Genomic DNA, 20886 nt, shown 5'->3' with positions numbered 1-20886 from the left:
TAAAAATATCCCAGACTGTCAGAAGAATCTGTTGACTAAGAAACTATGTAATGGCAAGATGCTGCTCTGAATTCAGTGCACTTGCAAAGAGACTGTACTCAATTTCTGCACTATCCCATCTAAGTGGTATTTAAAACAATACTTAAGAGTCCTGGCCAAATAGCTCAGTTGGTTTGAGTTTTATTTCAAAGCACAGAGGGTGCCGGTTTGAGCCCTGGTCAGAGCACATACGGAAACAGATAGATGTTCCTGTCGTTCTCTCTATCTTTCCCTTCCTCTCTCTCTAAAATACAATACACATTAAAACACAAACAAACAAAAAAACAGTACAGAAGAAATGTGACTGGTTCCTTCTGGCAGCGGGGAGTGCCCATAGGGGTCGTGGTGGCCACAGCCCTGCGGCCTCAAACCGGGAGCCATGATGTCGGCGGGTCTCCCTTTGTCTGCCTACCAGCACCTGTGGGATATTTTAGCAGTGGGTGTCTCAGTCACAATGGGTGGCACCTCGCCTTCCCATACATTTGCTTGCTGCTGAATCTCTGCCCCAGTTTCGTTTCCATGGGGCCCAGAGACTTAGGTACAAACTCTGCTGTTTGTTCCCTCAGCTCCGTGGGAGCCAAAGCCTCCCCGTGGGGATGAATGAACAGAAATCTTGGAAGGTTCATTAACTAATTAACATTCGTGAATGCTCATAAAACCTTCAGAATGAAATAATTGTGCAGGGCTTGAGGACATGAAATATTTTGGGTTGCACTTCAACAGGTGGTTAAGAGCTATTTTATTCTCTTTAATATTCTTTCTAAGCACACACAGACTGCAAATTAAGTCTCAGTCTCTTTGTCTCTCTGTCTCTTACATGCACATGCTCATACACAGGCAAAAATGCAACTCTCAGGTTTCTGTGCAAAGCTATTACCAGTGGCAGATTGTAAATATAGCATCTACCAAAGAATGCATTATTTGCTATCCGATTGCATGATGTCAAAGATGTTTGTTACTAAATGCAAAATCTAGGTTTACAAAACAGATCAATGGATAATGAATTTGCACGGAGTATGGTGGATGACTCTGCCCTTTTACAATAGGAGTTGCCGTAGGTTTTCTATAATATAGTTTCCTGGGAGCACGTAAAGCAGATCCATTTACAGATTCCTGTGTGAGTGTTAAAGAAACCCTGCCACACACGTGCGCGCTCCGCGTCCCCGCCGTCCCCTGGGTGAGTTACTTACCAGCTGGCTGTGCTCAGACACTGAGATGCTGCTGGGATGCACCTCGAGGCTCATGCAATGGCTGATGCTGGCAGCAAATCGATTAGGTTCCCAGGCCCGTTGGCACTTGTCCCTGCGGGAGCACCTGCCACAGACACAGATTTACAAGAGGTCAGGCCTCTGAGACCCATCTGTTGGGCTCCATTGTCCTCTAGGGGTAAGTAAGAGGGGTTTGCTGCTTTTGAGGTCTGTGGCTGGTCTTCTCATTACAACTTCCTCTTATCCCAGAGGCTTGGGTGCCTCACAGATGTTCTCTATTGCAGTTAAAGACCGATTAACTGCAGGAAGTGGGACTAACTCCCAGAATGAGAGATGTGGTGTAGACATAAAGCATAGCTGTAGTTAGCATCTTTATAGGCTTCTCAGTGAGCAAGGGAGGGTAGGTGGGGAACGTGAGACGCACACAAGAGGCTAAGAATATAACCTTTGGAGCCAGGCTACCTGGGTTTTAACTCAGATCTATTGCCTATTGGCTGTGGCCACTTGGTCAAATTACTTAATCTCTCTGTGCCTTGACTTCCCCAACTGTAAAAAATGGTGACCTTACCTCACAGGGTTGCTGTGAGGATTAAATGAGTTAGTGTTTAGAAAATGGCCTGTTAGCCTTTATAATAACATTAATGATGGCTATTAATATTATTTTTCTCCAGGGACATTTAAAACACTGGACAGGGACTTAGCTGTGAGGGACATTGTACATGTGATCTTGTGGCTGGATTAATGGCTTTTTAAAGGCAGGGACCGTGCTTTATTCACTGAGCTCGTCTACCTGTCACACGGTGTATTTTAAATAGATGTTTGTGGTGGGAAATAATGCCCGGAGACAGAGAGACAGACGAGGAGTCGCAGCCAGGGCCGCCTCTGTCAGGAAACAGTGGCTGTTTCTCCCGACATCTTTATCTCTGGCTTCAGGCTCCTCTGCCCACGGTGGCAGGTGGGAACGGTGGCACCTACATGCAGGAACATTTGGTTGCCACTTATGTCACACAGGAAAACGCTGGTGCTTCGGCAAACCAATAGCCACGGGACACTACCGGATTCCACAATGGGGCAGTGATTCCCACCCACTCCCCTCAGCCCTCCCCCCTCTTCCCTTCCAGGCACATAATGGATCTAAATATGAATGCTGTCAAAGAGAAGAATTATGAATGTTTAAGTGAATCCTTAAGATAGCTCTAAAGTGAGCTCTTGACTAGAGCCTTTATCTCATTGACTCACTGAAATGGCTCTTTTTTTTATCATACTATTTATGGCAACAGCCCTAACAGAGATAAATAGCCCTGGAGACAATAACGCACTTGCAAGAGTAAGGCACACAGAATAGACAGGAAGATTGCGAATGCCCCCTCAGCTCTGTGCCTGCACAGAAGTCCAGCGTGTGGGCCCAGGAACTGGAGGTGTGGGCCTGTCGCCTCACTCCCTCACCAAGGCAGGCTGGTGGTGGCAGGTGGGAAGGGCGGCAGGAGAGGCTGGTGTAGACGAGAGTGAGCAGAAGAGGGGAAACCTCTGGGTGCAAACAGGAGAAGGCTGTTCCCCACACTCTCTGGGCAGGCAGAGTAGCTGGAAGGAGAGGTGTGCCCTGAGGTAGCAGGGAGTCTCTGAGGGTAAGGAAGGAGACGACGGGGACAGAGGAAATCTGAGACTGCAATGTTGTGGCTCAGTCATTCTAGGAGCCACATCTGACCTTAGCCAGGAAGATGACAGAGGTGGTCTGGGGTTATCAGGAGACTCAGTCTCTGTGGGTATGTTTGTAGGCACAGGACAAGTTGGGGAACGTGCGTGTCCTCGCTGTTCAATAAATGACAATGCTGCATCCACAATGTTGGGGTGTTCTGCATGGGAGAAGTGACATTGTAGAAGCTGGGTATGCCTGGCGGGGAGCAGCAGGGAGTGGGTGGTGCAGCGGGGAGCCCCCTGCCCCGTGAGAGGGCAGGTAGCCCAGGCAGGACACTTTGCATTGAGCCGGGGTGGCCATCGAGCCCTCTGGAGGAAGAAATCCTCTTGGGCAGGGGTCCCCAAACTATGGCCCGCAGGCTGCATGCGGCCCCCTGAGGCCATTTAACTGGCCCCCGTCGCACTTCCAGAAGGAGCACCTCTTTCATTGGTGGTCAGTGAGAGGGACAGTGAACTGGCCCCCTGTGTAAAAAGTTTGGGGACCCCTGCTCTTGAGTGATTGCCCGCAGCCTGGCATGTCAGCCCCACTGAAGGGAATCCAATTTTAGCCACCTTTGCCATTCCTGGGACACAATAGGGGTGTCGTCAGCATCTTTATCACTTGCCTGACTGAAATGGTCACTCAATGTCTGGGTTCTGGGGAGAGCATTTTTTTGCCAAACTTTTTGAGTTAGTCTTTTCCTTCCAGAGCCAAGTGGGGAACCCAGTATTTGTGGGCCCAAATCCAGTCCAGATTTTGCATCTGCAAGGCCCTGCTTCTCTCTCTCTCTCTCTTTCTCTCTCTTTCTCTCTCCCTCTGTAGCCCTCCCAACACCTGCTGCTAAGGCTGGAAGCCAAGAGCTATTGTGCTCCCCTGAACTCTGGCCCCCGCCTCCGCCTCCACCCCAAACCCAAACCCAGTGCATTTCATAGAGATGCTCTGCCGGCTGGCACGGGGCCATGGAGTTTCCAAGTCCATTGGGGAATGGAATTCCTAGTCAGCACCGGCCTTTCAGCGCTTTCGTCCTTTTCTGTCCCTCTGCGGCTCCTCAAATTGGAGAGTTTAAGTGTAATTTTGCATTGCGATTGAGCTGGTGCTCAGTGGCAGGGTATGTATCTGAACTGAGATGAGAGGCCAGTTGGAGTGGGATGCGGACCTCTTAGAATCATGAAATATTGAGGCCAGAGGGGTCCTTCCAAGAGTTCAGGACCCATAGTAGTTATTTTGATTTGTGTGACCTCTTCTGGGCTTCCTGATTTCCCGAGCATTTATTACTCATGCAATCCTCACCATTAGATAGGCCTTATTCCTACTGAGTGAGGGGAAAGGGGGGCCCAGAGTAGTCAGTGGGCCATGCAGGGTCACACAGCAGCTATGTGTGTTCAAACCTCCCGACTCTGGTGCACGGCCATTGGCACATTCGCAGCAGGAGGCTCCTCGCTCAGTCTGCACCCCGAGGGTTCTTGGGGAACCTAGAGAGTCTGTAACTTCCAGTGCCGGTTCTTCCAACATCCCCACCCTTCCTCTACTGATGAGGTACAGACTTGAGGGCAGCCGGAAGGCCAACTTTGAAAAAGTGGAATGAATGAGAGACGAAAAGGCACTGTGCTTGGAAGTCCCACCGTGTCCTGTGACTGCTCAGCAGAGGGGAAGTCTTCCCTCCCTGCAACCCGCTGTGGCATCCCTCGTCAACACACCCAGGAAAGTGTCTGGTCTTGTGCATCCCAGGCCCCTTTTCAGAATGGTCCCAGACTTACATGTTGTGTAGGGCACACCAGCCACAGTGAGGGTCCCCCGAGCTCAGGCACTCTCCACAAGTTGTGTACTGTTCACAGGATTCCACAGGGACCCTGGTGATCTGGTAGAGAGAAAAAAACCCACGGTTAGAGCAGGCAGTGATGCCTCGCCGATGTGTGGTCAGATGCATGCACCATCTATTCACACCTGCACTATCGCCGCCCCTAAGGGGGTGACATTGGTGGGGGTAAATTATTAGCTGCAATGTTCTCATCTCTTTGCTGGGCACAGGTCGGTATAGCTGGTATAGCCAAGCAGAACGTGTTTGTCAGGTGACAGGTCAGGGCTTCTTGCCTTCTTAGAAGGGAAGCCGAAGCTCCAGTGCCCTTCTGCCTGCACCAAGGTCCTCCTGGGAGCTGGGCTCACTCCTGGCACTGCTGAAAATGGTTAACTCTCTTAAAAGGTTATTGCGTGCCACCAGCTTGTCTTTGAAGAGCTTTCAGCTGGGCTTGAGCTGAGACATCCTGCCTACACAGAACACATTTGAAAAGGGAGAGAAGGAGCAACTTTTTCTATCAAATAATATTCATCATATGGCACGGTCTCTTTATAGCCGACCAAACATACCACCTGGATCCAATTATCCCTTTCTCTGATGTCTGAATTCAGTTTCTCTAGTGCATCTCCCATCCTTTGAAAAGCCTGGCTAAATGGGAACATCCACAGAGATGAGCTGCCTGACTGATTCTGTCTTCCTGGGGACAGTGGGAATTTTCAGATCAAGCTCCTGCCCTGTCAGAGATTGTGGCCTCCACCCATGGCTTCTGGCTTCCTGGTGGTACCCTGCAGGCCTTCAGCTGGGCCTGTTTGGACATTACTCACCTCTACCTGCCCAGCGCGTGTGACATTAAAGCTGGGCAAGAGGGTCAAGAGATCGATATGTTTTAGGTATCTGTCGCTGGCTGGGGCAGGAGGCTGCTGGGCTGCAAAAACATTTGCTGAGCTGGGAATAGCTTCTCATTTGTTAGGACACAGAGGTCCCCCACCCCCTGGATATGTGACCTCAAGTGGAAACACAACCTGTGGTCCAGCACCATGGTGTACTGCCTCTGGCAGGTTGGGGGGGGGGTGGGCGCAAAAAGATCGGATGGAGATGCCTTTATAGCTTCCTCCTGAGGGGCTCCGGATGGAGGCCAACATTGCTCCTGCAGCACATGTTTATTGGGTAACACTATAAGGAGGGTTGGATGCTAGGCTCAAGAGAAACAACAGCCTATGGGATATGATTCTGCCCCTGTAGGGCCCACAGTCCAGTGGAAGTTGGTAACTACAAACCGAGAGTTGCTCGCCATTGTGCCTGAGATAGGTGTGTGCCCTGGCAGCCTTGGGAACGTGAACGAGGGGCACCCAGTACAACCTTTCATGAGGAAGGATGAAAGGGTGAGTGAGGGACAGAGCGAGCCTGGAAGGTCATTCCAAACTGAAAGATCACGCCCCAAAGTAATCAAGTTTACACACACAAGAGAAGTAAGCATGCGCCCTGGATGGGCGGGGTGGACGTGAGGCTGCTGGGATGCAAGCGAAGGCCAAATGCCCACAGGGGCCAGCCTCAGCAGCTTCCTTTCTCTGTAGGGTGCCCTCCCCCATTTCTACGACACCATAACACTTAACATTCTGTATTTCAAGGCCTTTTTGTAAGTGAGTGACAAAATCAGCTTTCAACATTCCTAACCTTCTGTTAATAATAAAAATAGAAAAGGCAAGAAGGAGAAGTGTAAAACCCTGCAATTTGGTTTTAAAACTTTATACTTTAAGCGGCAGCTGGGGAGATAGCTGGTTTGAAAGAGCTCCCCTGTGACAGACTTGAGGGTTTGAGTTGACTCTACACCAACACAACCTGACCCGGGGTTGGAATAGCTGGAGGGGGTAATTTACAGAATCCGTGTCAGGGCTGAGAGAGGCTGCCCCCTGCAGGGCAAGTGCAAGTTTCTACAACCTGCTCAACCCGTGATATCTCCCAGAAGTGAGGTCACAACAGGGTGGGACCCAGATATGGCACCAAAGTACAGTGATGGACCTGGCATGCTTATTTGGCTCAAAGGAGTCTCATGTTCCCATGGAGGCTGTTTTCCAATGTTTGAAGGGCAGCAGTGTGGCCACAATAAGACTCGTGGGTAAAACATCTCAGGAGAGCTCAACAGAAGAAAGTCAAGGTTGTTCAATAATGCAGCGTTGGGAAGGAACTCCCACCAGTGGGATGTGTAAGCAGAGCCAGTGACGTGTGTCTGGAAGGCTGTGAAGGGACTTCTGCCCTCAGAGGAAGGCGGCCCTATTCCTTCCACTTCAACATTCAAGATTCTGTTTCCCACAGTTTATCTAACTCCTCCCTGAGACTGTTTATGATTTTTGTCCCTTGAGCTTGTACGGTTGAAAGATAACATCCCGCCATTGCCACCAGCCATAGACACCGCATTGCCTTAAGGAGTAACCCTTGGCCCCTGACTCATGGCCGGTGATTCTTACCAGAAGCACCTTTGTGACAGGTGCTTGCCATACATCCTCCTAGTGTGCCCCTCCGGGCCTGGGACTCTCAGCCCTTCAGGATATCTGTGACCCAGTCACCCGCTTGGCTTCCGCCAGGCCCCCTCCAACCTCCCCTCCGAGGCCTGAGAGCAGCAGCCCAGTGCCCGGCCTTCCTTTCTTGGGTTTCGGGCTCCATGTGAGTGATGTCTGCATCTGGCTGGAAATTAAAACAACTGTCTGCATTGCATTCGGCCCGTCTGTCAAAACACAGCCCGGCTCTCAGCAGCTGGGCAAGGGGGCCCTGAATGGGAGCAGTGTCTCCAGCAACAAAGCCCACTTTCACGCCAAGTGCCACGGAGATAGTGAGAACCCTGTTCTTCTCCAAACATGAAACCAATAGCACAACTATTTTTCCTGTTTCCTGGGCCCTCCTGGTGGGAATTTTTTTTAATGCACCGAGTTGAAGAGCAAAGTGAAACAGGAAACTTATGGGGGGGGGTAGTGCCTAAAACTTAAATTACTCTCTCCTCAAAGATCTAATAGCTAAATACAAACCAGGGGAAAGAAATGTTACAGGGACTGGGCGGAGACCCTCAAAGTCAGATGTTACCATGGGCTCCCTGCGCTCATATATCTGTGTGTTGCTACATTCATTCATCATTCATCAGCCAATAGTCACCGATCATGTCCTACATACAGGCCAGTGCTAAGCACTTCAGAGGAATAAAAATAGCAGCAGCATTAAAACACAGCTGTCATCTTTGAGTTGCAAACAGAGTGGCAATAAAAACAAGAAAGTGATGTGCGTTCTAACAGAGGTGTTAAAAGAGGGCTGAGGGAGTTCAGAGGGAAGAGAAAATACTTCTGTGTCTGCACTGTCCAATGCGATGGCCACCAGCCCGTGTGGCAAAGAGCATCTAGAAGGTGGTGAGTCCTAACGGAGGGGTGCTGTCGGGTCACAACACACACTGGATTTTGAAGATTTAGTTTGGAAAAAAAATAACGTAAAAGACCACATTAATATTTTTTACTGTCATGTTGAAAAGATAAAAATTTAGAAACTAGTGGGATAAATAAAATTCATTATTAATTTTAACTATTTTTTCTCACTTTTAAAAATATAGCTGCTAGCCAAGTTAAAATTACACGTGTAGCTGACATTTGTGGCTCGCCTTTTATTTGCACGGGACAGCGCTACTCTAGATGGGAGTCCCAAGAAGGCTTTGTTTGGGGCATGGCACGTGTCTGGGTCTTCAAGGGTAAAAGATGGCCTGACCAGGTTGTGGCACAGTGGATAGAACGTCGGACTGGGATGCTGAGGACTCAGGTTCGAGACCCCCAAGTCACCAACTTGAGCACAGGCTCATCTGGTTTGAGCACAGCTCACCAGCTTGAGCCCAAAGTTGCTGGCTTGAGCTAGGGGTCACTCAGTCTGCTGTAGCTCCCGGTCAAGACACATATGAGAAAGCAATCAATGAACAACTAAGGTGTCTCAACAAAGAATTGATGCTTCTCATCTCTCTCCCTTCCTGTCTGTCTATCCCTATCTCTCCCTCTGTCTCTCTCTCTGTCTCTGTCAAACACACACACACACACACACACACACACATACACACACACACACACACACACACACACACACACACACACACACACAGTTTATCCAGATGAAGAGGGTTCCAGGTGGAAAGAACCACATGAGCAGACATTGGAGAACAGAGTGTCTTCAGAAAACCTGGCGTGAGATCCAGGGAGAGATGAGTATGGATCGGGTTAACTTGGGAATGACCAAGAAGACCACAGAGCCAGAACATATGAAGCCTCTTAGCTCTCCAGCCTGTCACTCCTTGGTCAAAAGAATGTTCTCCAAAAAAGAGGTGGCCTCATGGCTCTCAAGGGACAAGGCTCTCAATGCTTGTGTCTCAAGCCAGCACCCTTGGCCTGTGAGCCCACAAGAGAGAGAAACCAGAGCTCACCGGACCAGCAACTGCAGGATGGGCCCGGAAATGGTTCTCCCGGCTCTCCGGCTGGTTCTTAGGGCGCTAAAGTTTGAGAACCTGAGGGAGGTTTTGTTAAACGTCAGGAGACTGTCTCTGGAAGCAGGAAGAAATGGAATAAAACTCCGCCATGGGGCTATGTAAGGAACTAGACTGATTTAGGGTAGATAGGGATACCTTGGGGACTTCTTTATGTCCAGGGAGAAATTGGTTTTAATAACTCTGAGTCTATGGAGACCCTAAAGGACCAAGTTCAAGCCTCTGGTGTCAGCGGGCACGTCACTCTGCACCCCAGGTGAGAGGTGGCCAGTCGCTCTAGGACCTGGTAGGGTGGGGAGGCGTGGGAGTTGTTCTCTGGAAGCTCTAGAAGGGGCAGGGACTTTCTGCTGGACAGTGTCCACCGCATCAGGTGGCACTGTGTCAGGACTGACTCAGAGTTTAATGGGCCACTCTGTGATGCTTTAATTAGTGTTTATTATGATTGCATGTTAATTATGCCCGAGGCACCCCCACCCCTTTCACTGAGCGCTGGGATCTGAGGGTGGCTGGGCTGGCCAGTGAGCGCGGTGATGAGAAGCCCACAGTCGGAGGGCGCCCTTCTCCTGCCCCTGCGTCTCCTTCTCCCTGGGACCACAGAGCTGTTCCAGGCTGGCGTCCACCCTCACACTCTGCATTCTTCTTGCTTCATCTTACGTCTTATAATTATGCCTCTAATGAATATAACTGTCCTATTAAGTCATTTACTTAAGATATACTTTTAATTAAAGGTGAGTCATACTGTGTCCTTGGCTCTTCTGGCCCCAGGGCCCCACATCCCTGGTACCTTTCTGGTCTGATTTGGGGGAGCTGGGAGGTCTCTGTGGGATGGACTCAGTGGGGCTTTCAGAGTTTGGGATGGTTCCCAACTCTCTCTCCTTTCAACACGTTGGGTAGCCAGGGTGTGTCAAGCCCAGCACAGTGAGGGACATGATACGGCAGTGTTTTTCAACCGCCTATCTGTGGACCAGTGCCGGTCTGCCAAAAATTTTATGCCCATCCAAGAAAGAGTTGAAAAACACTGTGATACAGTATTATTATTGGCTGTAGGGACAAGCCACTGGGAGAACTGCTGAAACCAGCCTCATTCCTGGAGACCCTGAAGAACACGGCAGACCTACAGGGTCTGGACCATCCAGGATGAGGGCAGGAGTTACTGCCATCCGAGACAGAGGCCCTAGAACGGTCCCTGCCAGTAGGGGCAAACCCATTACTCTTCAGAGTGAAGTTGCCACGGTGGAGCAAGGAATAAGAGCCCTTTGTTGAGCGCACTTGGGAGCAGAGAATCCGTGCTACATCTCTGCCCCTGTGTGGACACTTGCAGGGAGCGATGTGATTCTGAGAACTTGGAGGGCTCTACGGCAGACACACTTGAGTTGAAAGCAGAACAACACTTAGTATCCTGACAATGGATTGTGCCTGGGTCTCACGTAGTCCTTAAACATTTATTGGGCATTTGTGTGTCAAGCTCTCTGTTAGGCATTGGGCTGCATTCTCTGCCCTTCTGGAGCCCATGGTTTGATTGAGGACAAAACTAAGGAAACAGGTCATCTCAATCCTTTGGGAATAGATGCCACAATAGAGACACAATCAAGAGATAGTGTGGATCAAAGGAGACAGGAGGTTCCATCCGGGGGGCTTTGGCACTAGTACTTGGTATTCAAGAGGCATGCAGGATTCCTCTGTGATTGTGCAAGAGCCATGGGGGTGGGGTGGGGGGAATTAGAGAAAGCTGCTCCCAGGCTGGAGGGGCCCCTTGAGGACTGAACTTAATTCCCCCACCTCCCTGGAATCTGCTCCCCCCTGCCAGTGAGTACACCTGTCCCCACACGTGTTCCCTGCTTCCTGACACAAGGAAAGAAACAGAGGCCTTCTCAGTGCTGAGAGCCAGGTGGCAGGGGTGAGAGGTGACACCACAGCCTGGCTGGAGCACGCAGTTGGCCTGGTTCACAGCCTCCTGGTCCCCAGGGCCCAGGGCAAAGTGCTCAGCAGCTGAAACACAACTGCCTCCCGACCTCTCTCCTCTCCTCGGTACCTTCCCCGGTGGTCCCTGCCCACCAGTCCACCCTCCCCCCTTGGAGTTTGTAGGTCTTAGACCCACTTGTTTCTCTTTTCCCGAATCCAACCTGTTTTCAAGAAAAGATCCGATCCTCATTTACATACACAGCTGAGGGCAGACTAAAAAGAGGCCCCCCTCCCCCCCTGGCCCCAGGGCTGGTGCGTGTAGGGCACACAATCCCGGCGCCCGGAGGGCTGCTGTATTTTCCAGGCGCTTTCACACACAGTCTCATTGGATCTGCCCAGCTCCCAGGGAGGAAGGGAGGCCGGGTGTCCTCATTTCCATTCGATCCCCCCGGAAACAGAGGCCACAATAAGCCCACGCAGTGAGTGGAGAAGTGGCCAGTCCTCCGTTGCCCATCATGGTGACATACTGTAAGGTGTCTTTTTGAGGATGAGGAAGTAAGTAAAAGGTTCAGGGGTCAGTTCCGGGAGACAGAGGCTGGGGCCAGACAGGAAGTGGGAAGCCGCCTGAGGGCAGGTGAAGCTTTTTCATTTCTGACCCCACAGCTCTTAGCAGCCTGCTGGCCTTCAGCAGCTGTTACTTGATGGAAGGGATGGATGGGTGGAGTCTCTCTTCACAGACTTGCCCCAAATCTGTCAACAGGTGCAATCCACCCTGCGAGGCCCAGAGCTTTGAGCTCTGTCCTTCCCTTTGCACCGATGAGTTCACAGTCCAGGGTCCTCACAGGGAGACAAACATGGCCAGATGGTCGGTCAGGGAGGCCTAACCCAGCCCCAGCTCTGGCCAGATTCTCTCAGGCAGTAAAGCCCATGTGTACCCTTTGCAGATGGGCCAAGTCCCTCCACCCTCACTTCTGACATGCCTCGAATGATATCCTCTTTGGCTCAGGAAGTCTCCAGGGAATAATACCTACATCCTCTCTCCCATCTTTGACAGGGAAAGAGCCAGTTGTCTACTGGCTGCCCAGAGCCGGAAGTGGCACTTTAATCTCCATCTCCCCTGCTGGGAGCGGTGGGAGCGGGGAGTGCTGAGGCGGTAAAAACATCCCTCCTTGGCTCTCTCCTTGGGACTGAGGGGCCAAGTGACAGGGACTGAAGTCTCCTGAGAGAGCTGGCAGGCTCCGGGCTGGTACCATCTTGCTCTTGACGGAGCTTGTTGAACAGAATGGAGCAGTAGGGACAATAATAATAATAACAACACTGATGGTGACAATGACTCCGGCCATTTATCCAGCACCCACTGCATGCTAGGCACTCTAGGTATTTTATCTTTTTTATCCCCATACCAACCTTGCTGGGGAAGCATGCTTAGGCCCACTTTACTTACTAGAAAACTGAGTCTCAGGTTAAGTGACTTGCCCAAGGTCATGTGCCTTGTAGGCAGCAGAAACAGACTTAGAGGTCAGGTTTGTCCAGCTGAGGAGTGAGATGGAGGCAGAGGCACCACTACAGAGGGGAGGCCGCTGTCCTGGGGCTGCCCCGAGGGCTGGCTGCCAGGTCACCTTGCTTCCTCTGAGGCACACGGTGCCCGGTGCGAGCCGACGCGGTTGGACAGGGCGCTTGCTGCGTCACGCCACCACCGCCACCGCTGCGTGCCTCTTAGCTCACTGTACTCTTCTGTTTGCTAACCATGATTCGGCTGGTGACTCCTGAGCCAGACAACAAAAGGGTGATAGCAGAGGGGAAGAGGGAGGTAGGTTGGTGGGGGTGGATGGTCCCTGACAGGAGTTTTAAGCCAGCCAGGAAGGACTAGACAGTAATGGAAGCAGCTCTCAGCAGTTTGCAAGTTTCTGTCCAGAGCCTCCTAGGAATGCTACGGAGACCTCAGTGAGCACCCTCAGGACAGTGAAGGTGGCAGGGGCTCTGTCTTGGTATTGCCCTGTATTAGCTGTGTGGCGTTGGGCCAGCCACTTGATCTCTTCAAGCCTCCATTTCTTCATCTTTAAATCGGAAACAGCAATGTCTGTCTCACCCATCCCACCTGCTCCTCAGGGGGTGCCTCTGAGCTCATGTTCTCAGCCTTGGTCTTTCTTATGAGTCATCTTCCTAGTAATTAATGTGAAACACTCACTGTTGTTTGTTCCCAGTGTTAGAGCCGGTTCTTTAAAAATCAATAGGGATGTGTGAGATCTCAAATCCTCATAAAGTAAACACAAACCTGGCCCCCTGTCCATCCTCTGAGCTGTGACAATCACATGGCCAATGACATTAAGGAAAAAAAAAAAGGCACGGATCCCCAGAAAAGCAGCTGGAGGTTCTGGAGCCTGTGACTGCCACTAAAGCAACCTGCACCTTCAGACCAGAGGTGACCCTGGAGCTGTCTCCTAAGAACTCTTGATGATCTAGAGACCTGAGGGTGGAGTGGAGTTCAAAGGGAAAATCTATTTTTAATGACTTGGGGAGGAGAGTGGAGTGGCTGAGTAATTCAGAGTAATTAAAGCTATCAGTCAGAGAAGTGGAATCCAAAGTTGTTGAACTTTCCAATGGCATTTTCCCCTCCTTATTCATAAAACCCAGCAGAGGGTCACGCAGGAGTCAAAGGGGAGAGGATGACAGGGAAAGAAGCACCTTGCCTTAAAGGAGTGGAGTTTATCTTTTTTTTACAGAGACAGAGAGTGAGTCAGAGAGAGGGATAGACAGGGACAGACAGACAGGAACAGAGAGAGATGAGAAGCATCAATCATTAGTTTTTCATTGTGCGTTGCAACACCTTAGTTGTTCATTGATTGCTTTCTCATATGTGCCTTGATCGCAGGCCTTCAGCAGATCGAGTAACCCTTTGCTCGAGCCACTGATTTTGGTTCCAAGCTGGTGAGCTTTTGTTCAAACCAGATGAGCCTGCGCTCAAGCTGGCGACCTCGGGGTCTCGAACCTGGGTCCTCTGCATCCCAGTCCGACGCTCTATCCACTGCGCCACCGCCTGGTCAGGCTGGAGTTTATCTTTTTGATGAGTGCTTGGGGAATGGCCCCTTCCATCTTTTTTGCAGGCAGAGGCCAAATTCCGTTCCGGCTGAGAAGACGGATTTTGAGAGAGACGGTCCTCAGTTTCAGAACCAGCTCCTGTCTTATCAGCTGTGCTACAGGAAGTTGTCAGACCTCCTTGAGGGTCAGTTTCCTTCTTTGTGAAGTGGTGACAATAATCACACCAACTTCATCAGATTGTTTTGAAGCTTAAGTGACGTCCGGACACCAAGAGCCTTGCACACAGTTGGTGCTCAATGGCGGTAGCTGTCACGCTCAGTCTCTATATGCAGACCCCACTGAAGGTGGCAGTGTCTGCACAGGAAAGCTGCGGAGGGCCCCTGCCCGGCCTCTGCACTCAGGGGTTGGGTGACCTTGAGCAAGCCACCCAGGTAGCTCCTTGCGCTCAGACTGCTGATCTATCGTGCGGGGAGATTACAGTCTGCCCTTTGTGTGAAGAGCAGCGCAGCCCCTTAGACTATTGTCCTTATTGATGATATAATCCCTCCTGGAGGCCGAGACTCAGGATCCCTGGCTGAAAGAAGTCTAATTAAGCTTAGTCTCCTAAGCAAGAAGGTAAAACTTGGACGGGGAAAACATACAAAGAGGCGAGGAAACCGAATGGGCAAAGCAGCTCTCCCAAATACCATACTGTCTTTTCTCAGACAGGACTTTTGGGCCAGAAATATTAGGGAGGTAAGAGTAGGGCCCTTTCTACTTCTGGTTTTTGGAAGGATCTACAAAGAAGCATAGATGCTAATACTATATTGTCTCCATGACAACAGTGGATTTATTCAGTTAGGGAAAGCAGGTGGGGTAGGAAATGGGAGATGAGAAGGATTTGGGAAATAGGGCCTAAGAAATAACTAAAATAGATCTCTCATCTGGGAACCAGATGCCTGGGATTAGCCAGGTCCCACAAAGCTCCCTAAAGGGTCAACTTCGATTCATCTGCCCCAGGAGGGGAAGAGTGATGATGGCAGGGGGGATGGATAACAAGGGAGTGATGCCCCTTTACCCACCGTTCCCATTCATTCATTCCACACCTCTGTTTGCTCAGGAAGTTCTAGCGACGCCCTTGGGTGCACAAAACCCAAGTCTACCCTTACTACATGCAGCTTGATTTTACTTAAAAGCTGGGTCTTTTTCTGATAGGCCTCTGGGCTCCATCGGGTTAACTTCTGGTTCCCCTGCCTTCTAGTCATCAGGAGAGCAAGATGAGAGGGGTTAAAGCACCAGCTGATCCCAAATTCTCTGTGGAGCATCGATGACCTATAAGCTAAGGAGGGTGAGGTTTGGGTGGGAATCATCAGGGCCCAAGAAGAGGCTGGACAGAGATCTGGGCTACAAGCACCTGTGCACCTGTGCTGTGGGCTGGGTAGCAAGCACGGGCTGACTCTAGCATTGTCTGAGATGAGTCAGAGGATCCACCTGTACGAGGACAGTGGGGCCTCAGGGCACCCTCCTCCTGCAGATCATAACTCTCCCATTGGCAGAGATCCTGGCGTTGTCCCCTGCCACGCTCTGGTTTCCACCTCCTGGTGCTCAACATCACTTCTGGTTCTGATGTTGGCACTCACGGTTATTGAAACAAGCTGGTAGGTTCTCAGGGATTCCTTGTGTGTTAATTTTCTATCCTTAATACCCTCCCTGTTTCTGAGGTTCTGAAGGAACTTCAAGTTGAAGTTTCAGGGTCACTCAGTCTAGGGAGAACAATCCTACCAAATGGTGTGTAAGGTGGAATTGGATTTCATCGAGCCCAATGCCCAGGCCCTCCTTTAGTGGCCCTCAGTCAACAGCTTGTGTACACTGGAAGAAACACTGCGGGCTTAGCCCTGTCCCTGGGTGCTGGATCCGAGGCAGTCCTCCACCGCTCCGCCTAAGCTGTCTGCCTCCTAATTCTAAGTAGACAAGAATCCATTGGAGCCTCATGTTGTAATTCAGAAATCTGGTTTCCAGTGAATCACAAAAAGCACATTTTCTCAACCATCTCTCAACTTTCCTTTCTAACCATCTGAGACGTGGCTATCTTGTCTTCCTTGACATATCGGATCTGAAAATATCCTGTCTCATTTTTCTTAGTATGCTAAGTGGCTAGCACCCTTGGGAAGGACAGAGCCGTTTCTTGTCACTCACAGCTTCCTGAGACAAATTAGTAGGTAAGTGGATGAGTTTGTATCTGTGTATGCGTGCGCGTGTGTGTGACAGAGGCAGAGAGAGAGAGAGAGAGCGAGAGAACGAGACATGGAGGATAAGAGTACATGTTAAATCTCTGTCTAAGGGGGAAAAATATTCCTACACATATGTTAAACTTTTAAAATTTCCTTTCTGTATAGAGCACATGTATTCATTCATGCCATTCATTCATTCACTCAACCTTAGCCAGATGGAGATGTGTAAGGCAGAAAGGATCCCACGCGTTGCTGAATCCTGTGGTATTGTGCTGCTGTGGGAGTCTGTATAGACTGGCCATTTGGACAAAGACCATTCCATTGAAGCAGCAACGATGACAGGGACGCAGCACTCTGTACTTGGGAGCTAGTTGATATGGATTGATTGGCTGGCCTCGTGAATCTACATTCATGTGGACTTTATCTATAACTGCATAGACCTGCATATGTTTGAAATAAATACATTGGTATTTATAATGTGTTCACTTGCTTGTTTATCATTCATGAATTCATTTATTAGTTCATTTAGGTATGACTCCTTTATTCATCTACTCATTTTGTCAACAGGCCAGGTATCAAGTCTTGTACTGTGGTGGTACAGATAAGAATTAGCCATGGTCTTACAGTGCCCTCAAGAAGTAGACCCTCTGGTAAGTAAGTAGAAAGTGAAAGATGTCATATAGGAGGGTCCAAGCTGGGAGTGATCACTTCTGGCTGAAGGAACCAGGAAGGTGTCATCATTTGTGGCAGCCTTGAAACCTTGGGGATATTCTGATAGGCAGGAACAGAGGAAGGACATTCTGTGAGGAAGGGCATCGGCAAAGAACACCCATGAGAAGAGCAGGTGCAGGGAGAATCTCAGGAATGGACATGGATTAGGGCAAGGCTGCTAATAAGAGAAGTGATCCGAAGGTAGGTCATGGAAGGCCTGGGTTGCGGACACAGAACAGGAAGAAGGGAAAGGAGAAGTTTTGCATTTCTTCTTTTACAATGTGTCCCATGTCTGTCCCTGTCACTGTAATCCTGCGGCCTCCCTCTGCCTGCCCCGGCTGCAGGCCCACATCCTCACAACGGGATGATGACTGGTGGCCTCACTGATCTCCCTTTGATTCCTTCCACACTAGAGGTATTCTGCACATTCTCATTTTTCCTTTTCTTCAAAAAGGCATAGTGGATGAGGAAATTGGTCCTAGAGTCAGGCTGCCCGGGTCCACATTTCAGACCTCTTTCTCATTAGCTGTGTGAACTTGAGCCCATTCCTTAACTCTTAGCCTTATTTGTTGATTGTGAAATGGCGATAATAATAGCACATACTTATATAAGACTCACTATCTGCAGATGAGGAAGAAGTGGAAGCATGGAGAGTCTCAGTGAATTTGTTTAAAGCCAGGTTAAGAAACCACACGCTGAACTTCTACGTTAAACTGCCTCTTAGAATGAAGGATGGCAGAGGTTAGAAAACACTTAGTCTAGCGCCTGGCATGTAGCTGTTCGTTATTATTAATACATTTGTATTAAACACCTGTTATATATTCTGTGCAGGTATGAAGTTCAAAAGATGACCAGACATGGCCCTGATCGTGAAGTACTTAGGAAGACAGACAAGTCCCCAAACTATAATAAAATGTTAGTGCTGTGATGGAGATGTGGTACAGCTAGCTAGCTACAAGAGCAAAGAGGAAGGACAAATCAGAGAAGACTTCCTAGAGGCAGTGTTTTGTAATGACAACTTCATATTAAAAACAAAAAACAAAAACAAACAACTACCAAAATAAAAAATATCAAAACAAGAAATCTGCCTCCCGGATAAGGTTCATAGTCCAAAGGCTCAGGCCTGATGTTTCAGCCTTTTCACCTCTGGTCCCAACCTGGCTGACATCTCCCCTCTAGGGACCTGTCAGGGTCAATGCCCCACTCCTGGCAGGTGGCCTCCTCCCATTCTCTGCACAGTCCTGCCTTCTTAACTTTGCTCACACATTCCTGCTCATCAGAATGTCGCATGTCCTCCCCTCCCCTGCTCATGGCAAATCCTTCATCCATGCAGCCTTCCCTGACCAGCCTCTGTGATCTTCCTCTGAATTTAGAATCAGACTCCCTGCCCAGTTGGCAGGACTCAAATGTACTTTTAAACTCTTCTCAGGCCCCCATCTTTTTAGGTTACTTGTAGGGCTCTGCTTTTTATTTCTTCAAATGAGATATCCCTGTATGCTCCAACCTCAGTTTCTTACACAAAATAGGTCTAGAAACACCTGCTGAGAAGCTAATCACACTTGCCCAGTGATCCAGGTTTTATTTTAAGCTCCTTAAGTGAATGTACTAAACTACGTGAAGGTTCTCTAGGTGTGGCTGAGGCCCCTGGCATTCTAAGGGGATCCATTAGGTGACGCGAAGGCTCTTATTTTTTAATGGACTGAATGTTTATAACCCAGCAGAGGCGCATGGTGTCATGGAAAGGACACAACTGTTCAAATCAGAAGGACTTGGCTCAGCCTCACCATGTACTCAACTGCGCAGGGTAAACAACTCAGTTTCCACATTTGTAAATAAAACTGATGTCAAATTAACGCCCCCTCCAAGGCACCGAGATACCCTGGATGCTGCGTGTTGAAGGAAGGGCAGACTACCCCGTGATCTTTTGGAGTAGATTCCTGTGACCCAGGTTCACAATTCTTTGGTCCTTCATCCTGGGTCCCCTGTTCCAGATCAAAGAAATAAAAGGGTCCAGGAACAAAAAAGGGGGGATTTTGTGAGATGTTTGAAGGAAGCGCCTGTAGTGCTGTAACCTAGCCACCCTCCAGCAAGACCACTTGGAAAGTTTGAGGTGCATCCCCTGGACTGGAGGGGACAGAGTGGACAGGAGAGTCCAGGAGGCAGGAATTCCAGAGGGTAGGTTGCTGAGCTCTTAACAGGCAGAATGAAGGCAGGACTGTGGGGAGTCACTGAGACCCCCACCCCTGTGACAGTGGCAGGGGAGGATGTAGAAGTGCTTCCCTGCACGGAATCCAGATGTGGACACCTGAGGAGGGAGCTGGCCTGGAAGCATTTTCAGGAGCTGTCCAAGAGGACGCCCTGGAGGTGGGGTTGGGACCGTGAACACCTGTGTGGAAGGAAGTGCTGGATAATCAGGACTGAGGGGAGGGTGGCGGGCAGCAGGGGGCACTGCCCAGCTGATGGAAACCTTAGCCCGAGCAGCTCAGCAGAGGGCTGTCCAAGGGCCACAACGTACCCAGCCCCGAAAGAGTCCGCGTCACCATCAGCCGGCTCGGACAGCGTGAGCCCATGTTGTGACAATTCCAGTTCCTCTCTCCTCCCTTCCCCTGATGGAGACAATAAGGACAGATTCAATGGGGGAAGAGAAGAGAGAGAGAACAGGCTTGCCACCTCTCGTGGCTGCAAGAAGGAAGCACAGGGTGGGGAGGGGAAAGACGTGAGCTTCAGTCAAACCCAGAGTTTCCCCTCTGGTCAGGAACTGGACATTACAATTCTGAACTGAGAAGAGGCTGGGTTTGAGACTCGGGGTCTCTGTATTATCCAACAGCGAGCTGCTGAGCTATGCTGGCTGCCTGAGACATGGGGCAAAGGGGTGGTGGAAGACAAAATAAGAGCTGTTTTGATTCTGTCTCCCAGCGGGGCCCCTGATTGGGCCTGAGAACACTGTGGACTGCCATTCTTGACGCTGTCATGAGGGTCATGTGAAGTGAGGGCAAGACACTGCCTAGTTCAAGATCAGGCTGATTGCACACACCTGGGGGAAATATGGGTGTTAGTTACTTCCGGGGACAGAATGATAACTTACTGACAATAAAATTGTTAAAAAATATCAAACTCTGGGCGTCAACTCTCAGATGGCTCAGCAGACCATACTCTTTCGAATCCTGGGGTCCTCCTAGGGGGTGAAGAGGTGTGAGGTCTCACTCTAACCCCAGTGGCTCATGTGTCAAAAGAAGTTAAGAACTGTCACCCTGGGGAGTCTGTTGACTCATTTGCCTCTGTCTTCCAAGAGTCGTGAGCACAGTCATGGGCTATGAAGCTGGTCTAATGAGGACAGGCTGCTGGGAGGAACTGGCTTCCTCAGAAGCCCCGTGGTGCGCCTGCAGCTCCGCGCCCAGCCCTGCCTGAACAGTCGGTGGGGACTATAGCTCTGCGGCCTCCCCCCGCCTGGAGGCCGGCGGCGGGCACTGTTCAAATCTTTACCTCCCTCACTGCTTTCTATTTGTGGCCTTCTCAATGGCAGCCTCCAATGTACCCAATGTCCCCAAACCTCTGAGGATAGAAAGGGGTGGAGGGGAATGTGGGGAGATGGAAGAGAAACAAAAGATATTTCCCTTTATTTTTAACAGGTGCTTAGGAAATTAATTAGAACAAATAATCACCTCGTTGTCCGAGTCTATTTTATTCGTCTCTGGTCGAAAAAAAAAGGGGGAATTTTAAATAATTTTGGAGTTATAACTGATGTAATTAGGTGCTCAGTGAACACTTAGCATTGAGCTGTGCTTATTAAAATTACTGTTTTAATC

General features: G+C 49.9%; 1 protein-coding gene across 1 annotated transcript in view; it reads right to left on the bottom strand.

The window, feature by feature from the left end:
• Positions 1–20886, bottom strand: part of PLXNA2 (plexin A2) — a 211679-nt gene that overhangs the window by 69578 nt on the left and 121215 nt on the right. The window contains exons 5-6 of the mRNA XM_066261465.1: positions 4680–4780; positions 1230–1353 (exon numbers count right to left, since the gene is read on the bottom strand). Coding sequence (XP_066117562.1) covers positions 1230–1353; positions 4680–4780 — 225 coding nt within the window. The remainder of the gene's footprint in view (positions 1–1229; positions 1354–4679; positions 4781–20886) is intronic.

This window comes from Saccopteryx bilineata, chromosome 2 (assembly GCF_036850765.1).
Source record: "Saccopteryx bilineata isolate mSacBil1 chromosome 2, mSacBil1_pri_phased_curated, whole genome shotgun sequence".
In the NCBI taxonomy this organism is placed as follows: domain Eukaryota; kingdom Metazoa; phylum Chordata; class Mammalia; order Chiroptera; family Emballonuridae; genus Saccopteryx; species Saccopteryx bilineata.
Note: the sequence above shows the minus strand (reverse complement) of the source record. Positions and strands in the feature narration are given on the sequence as shown.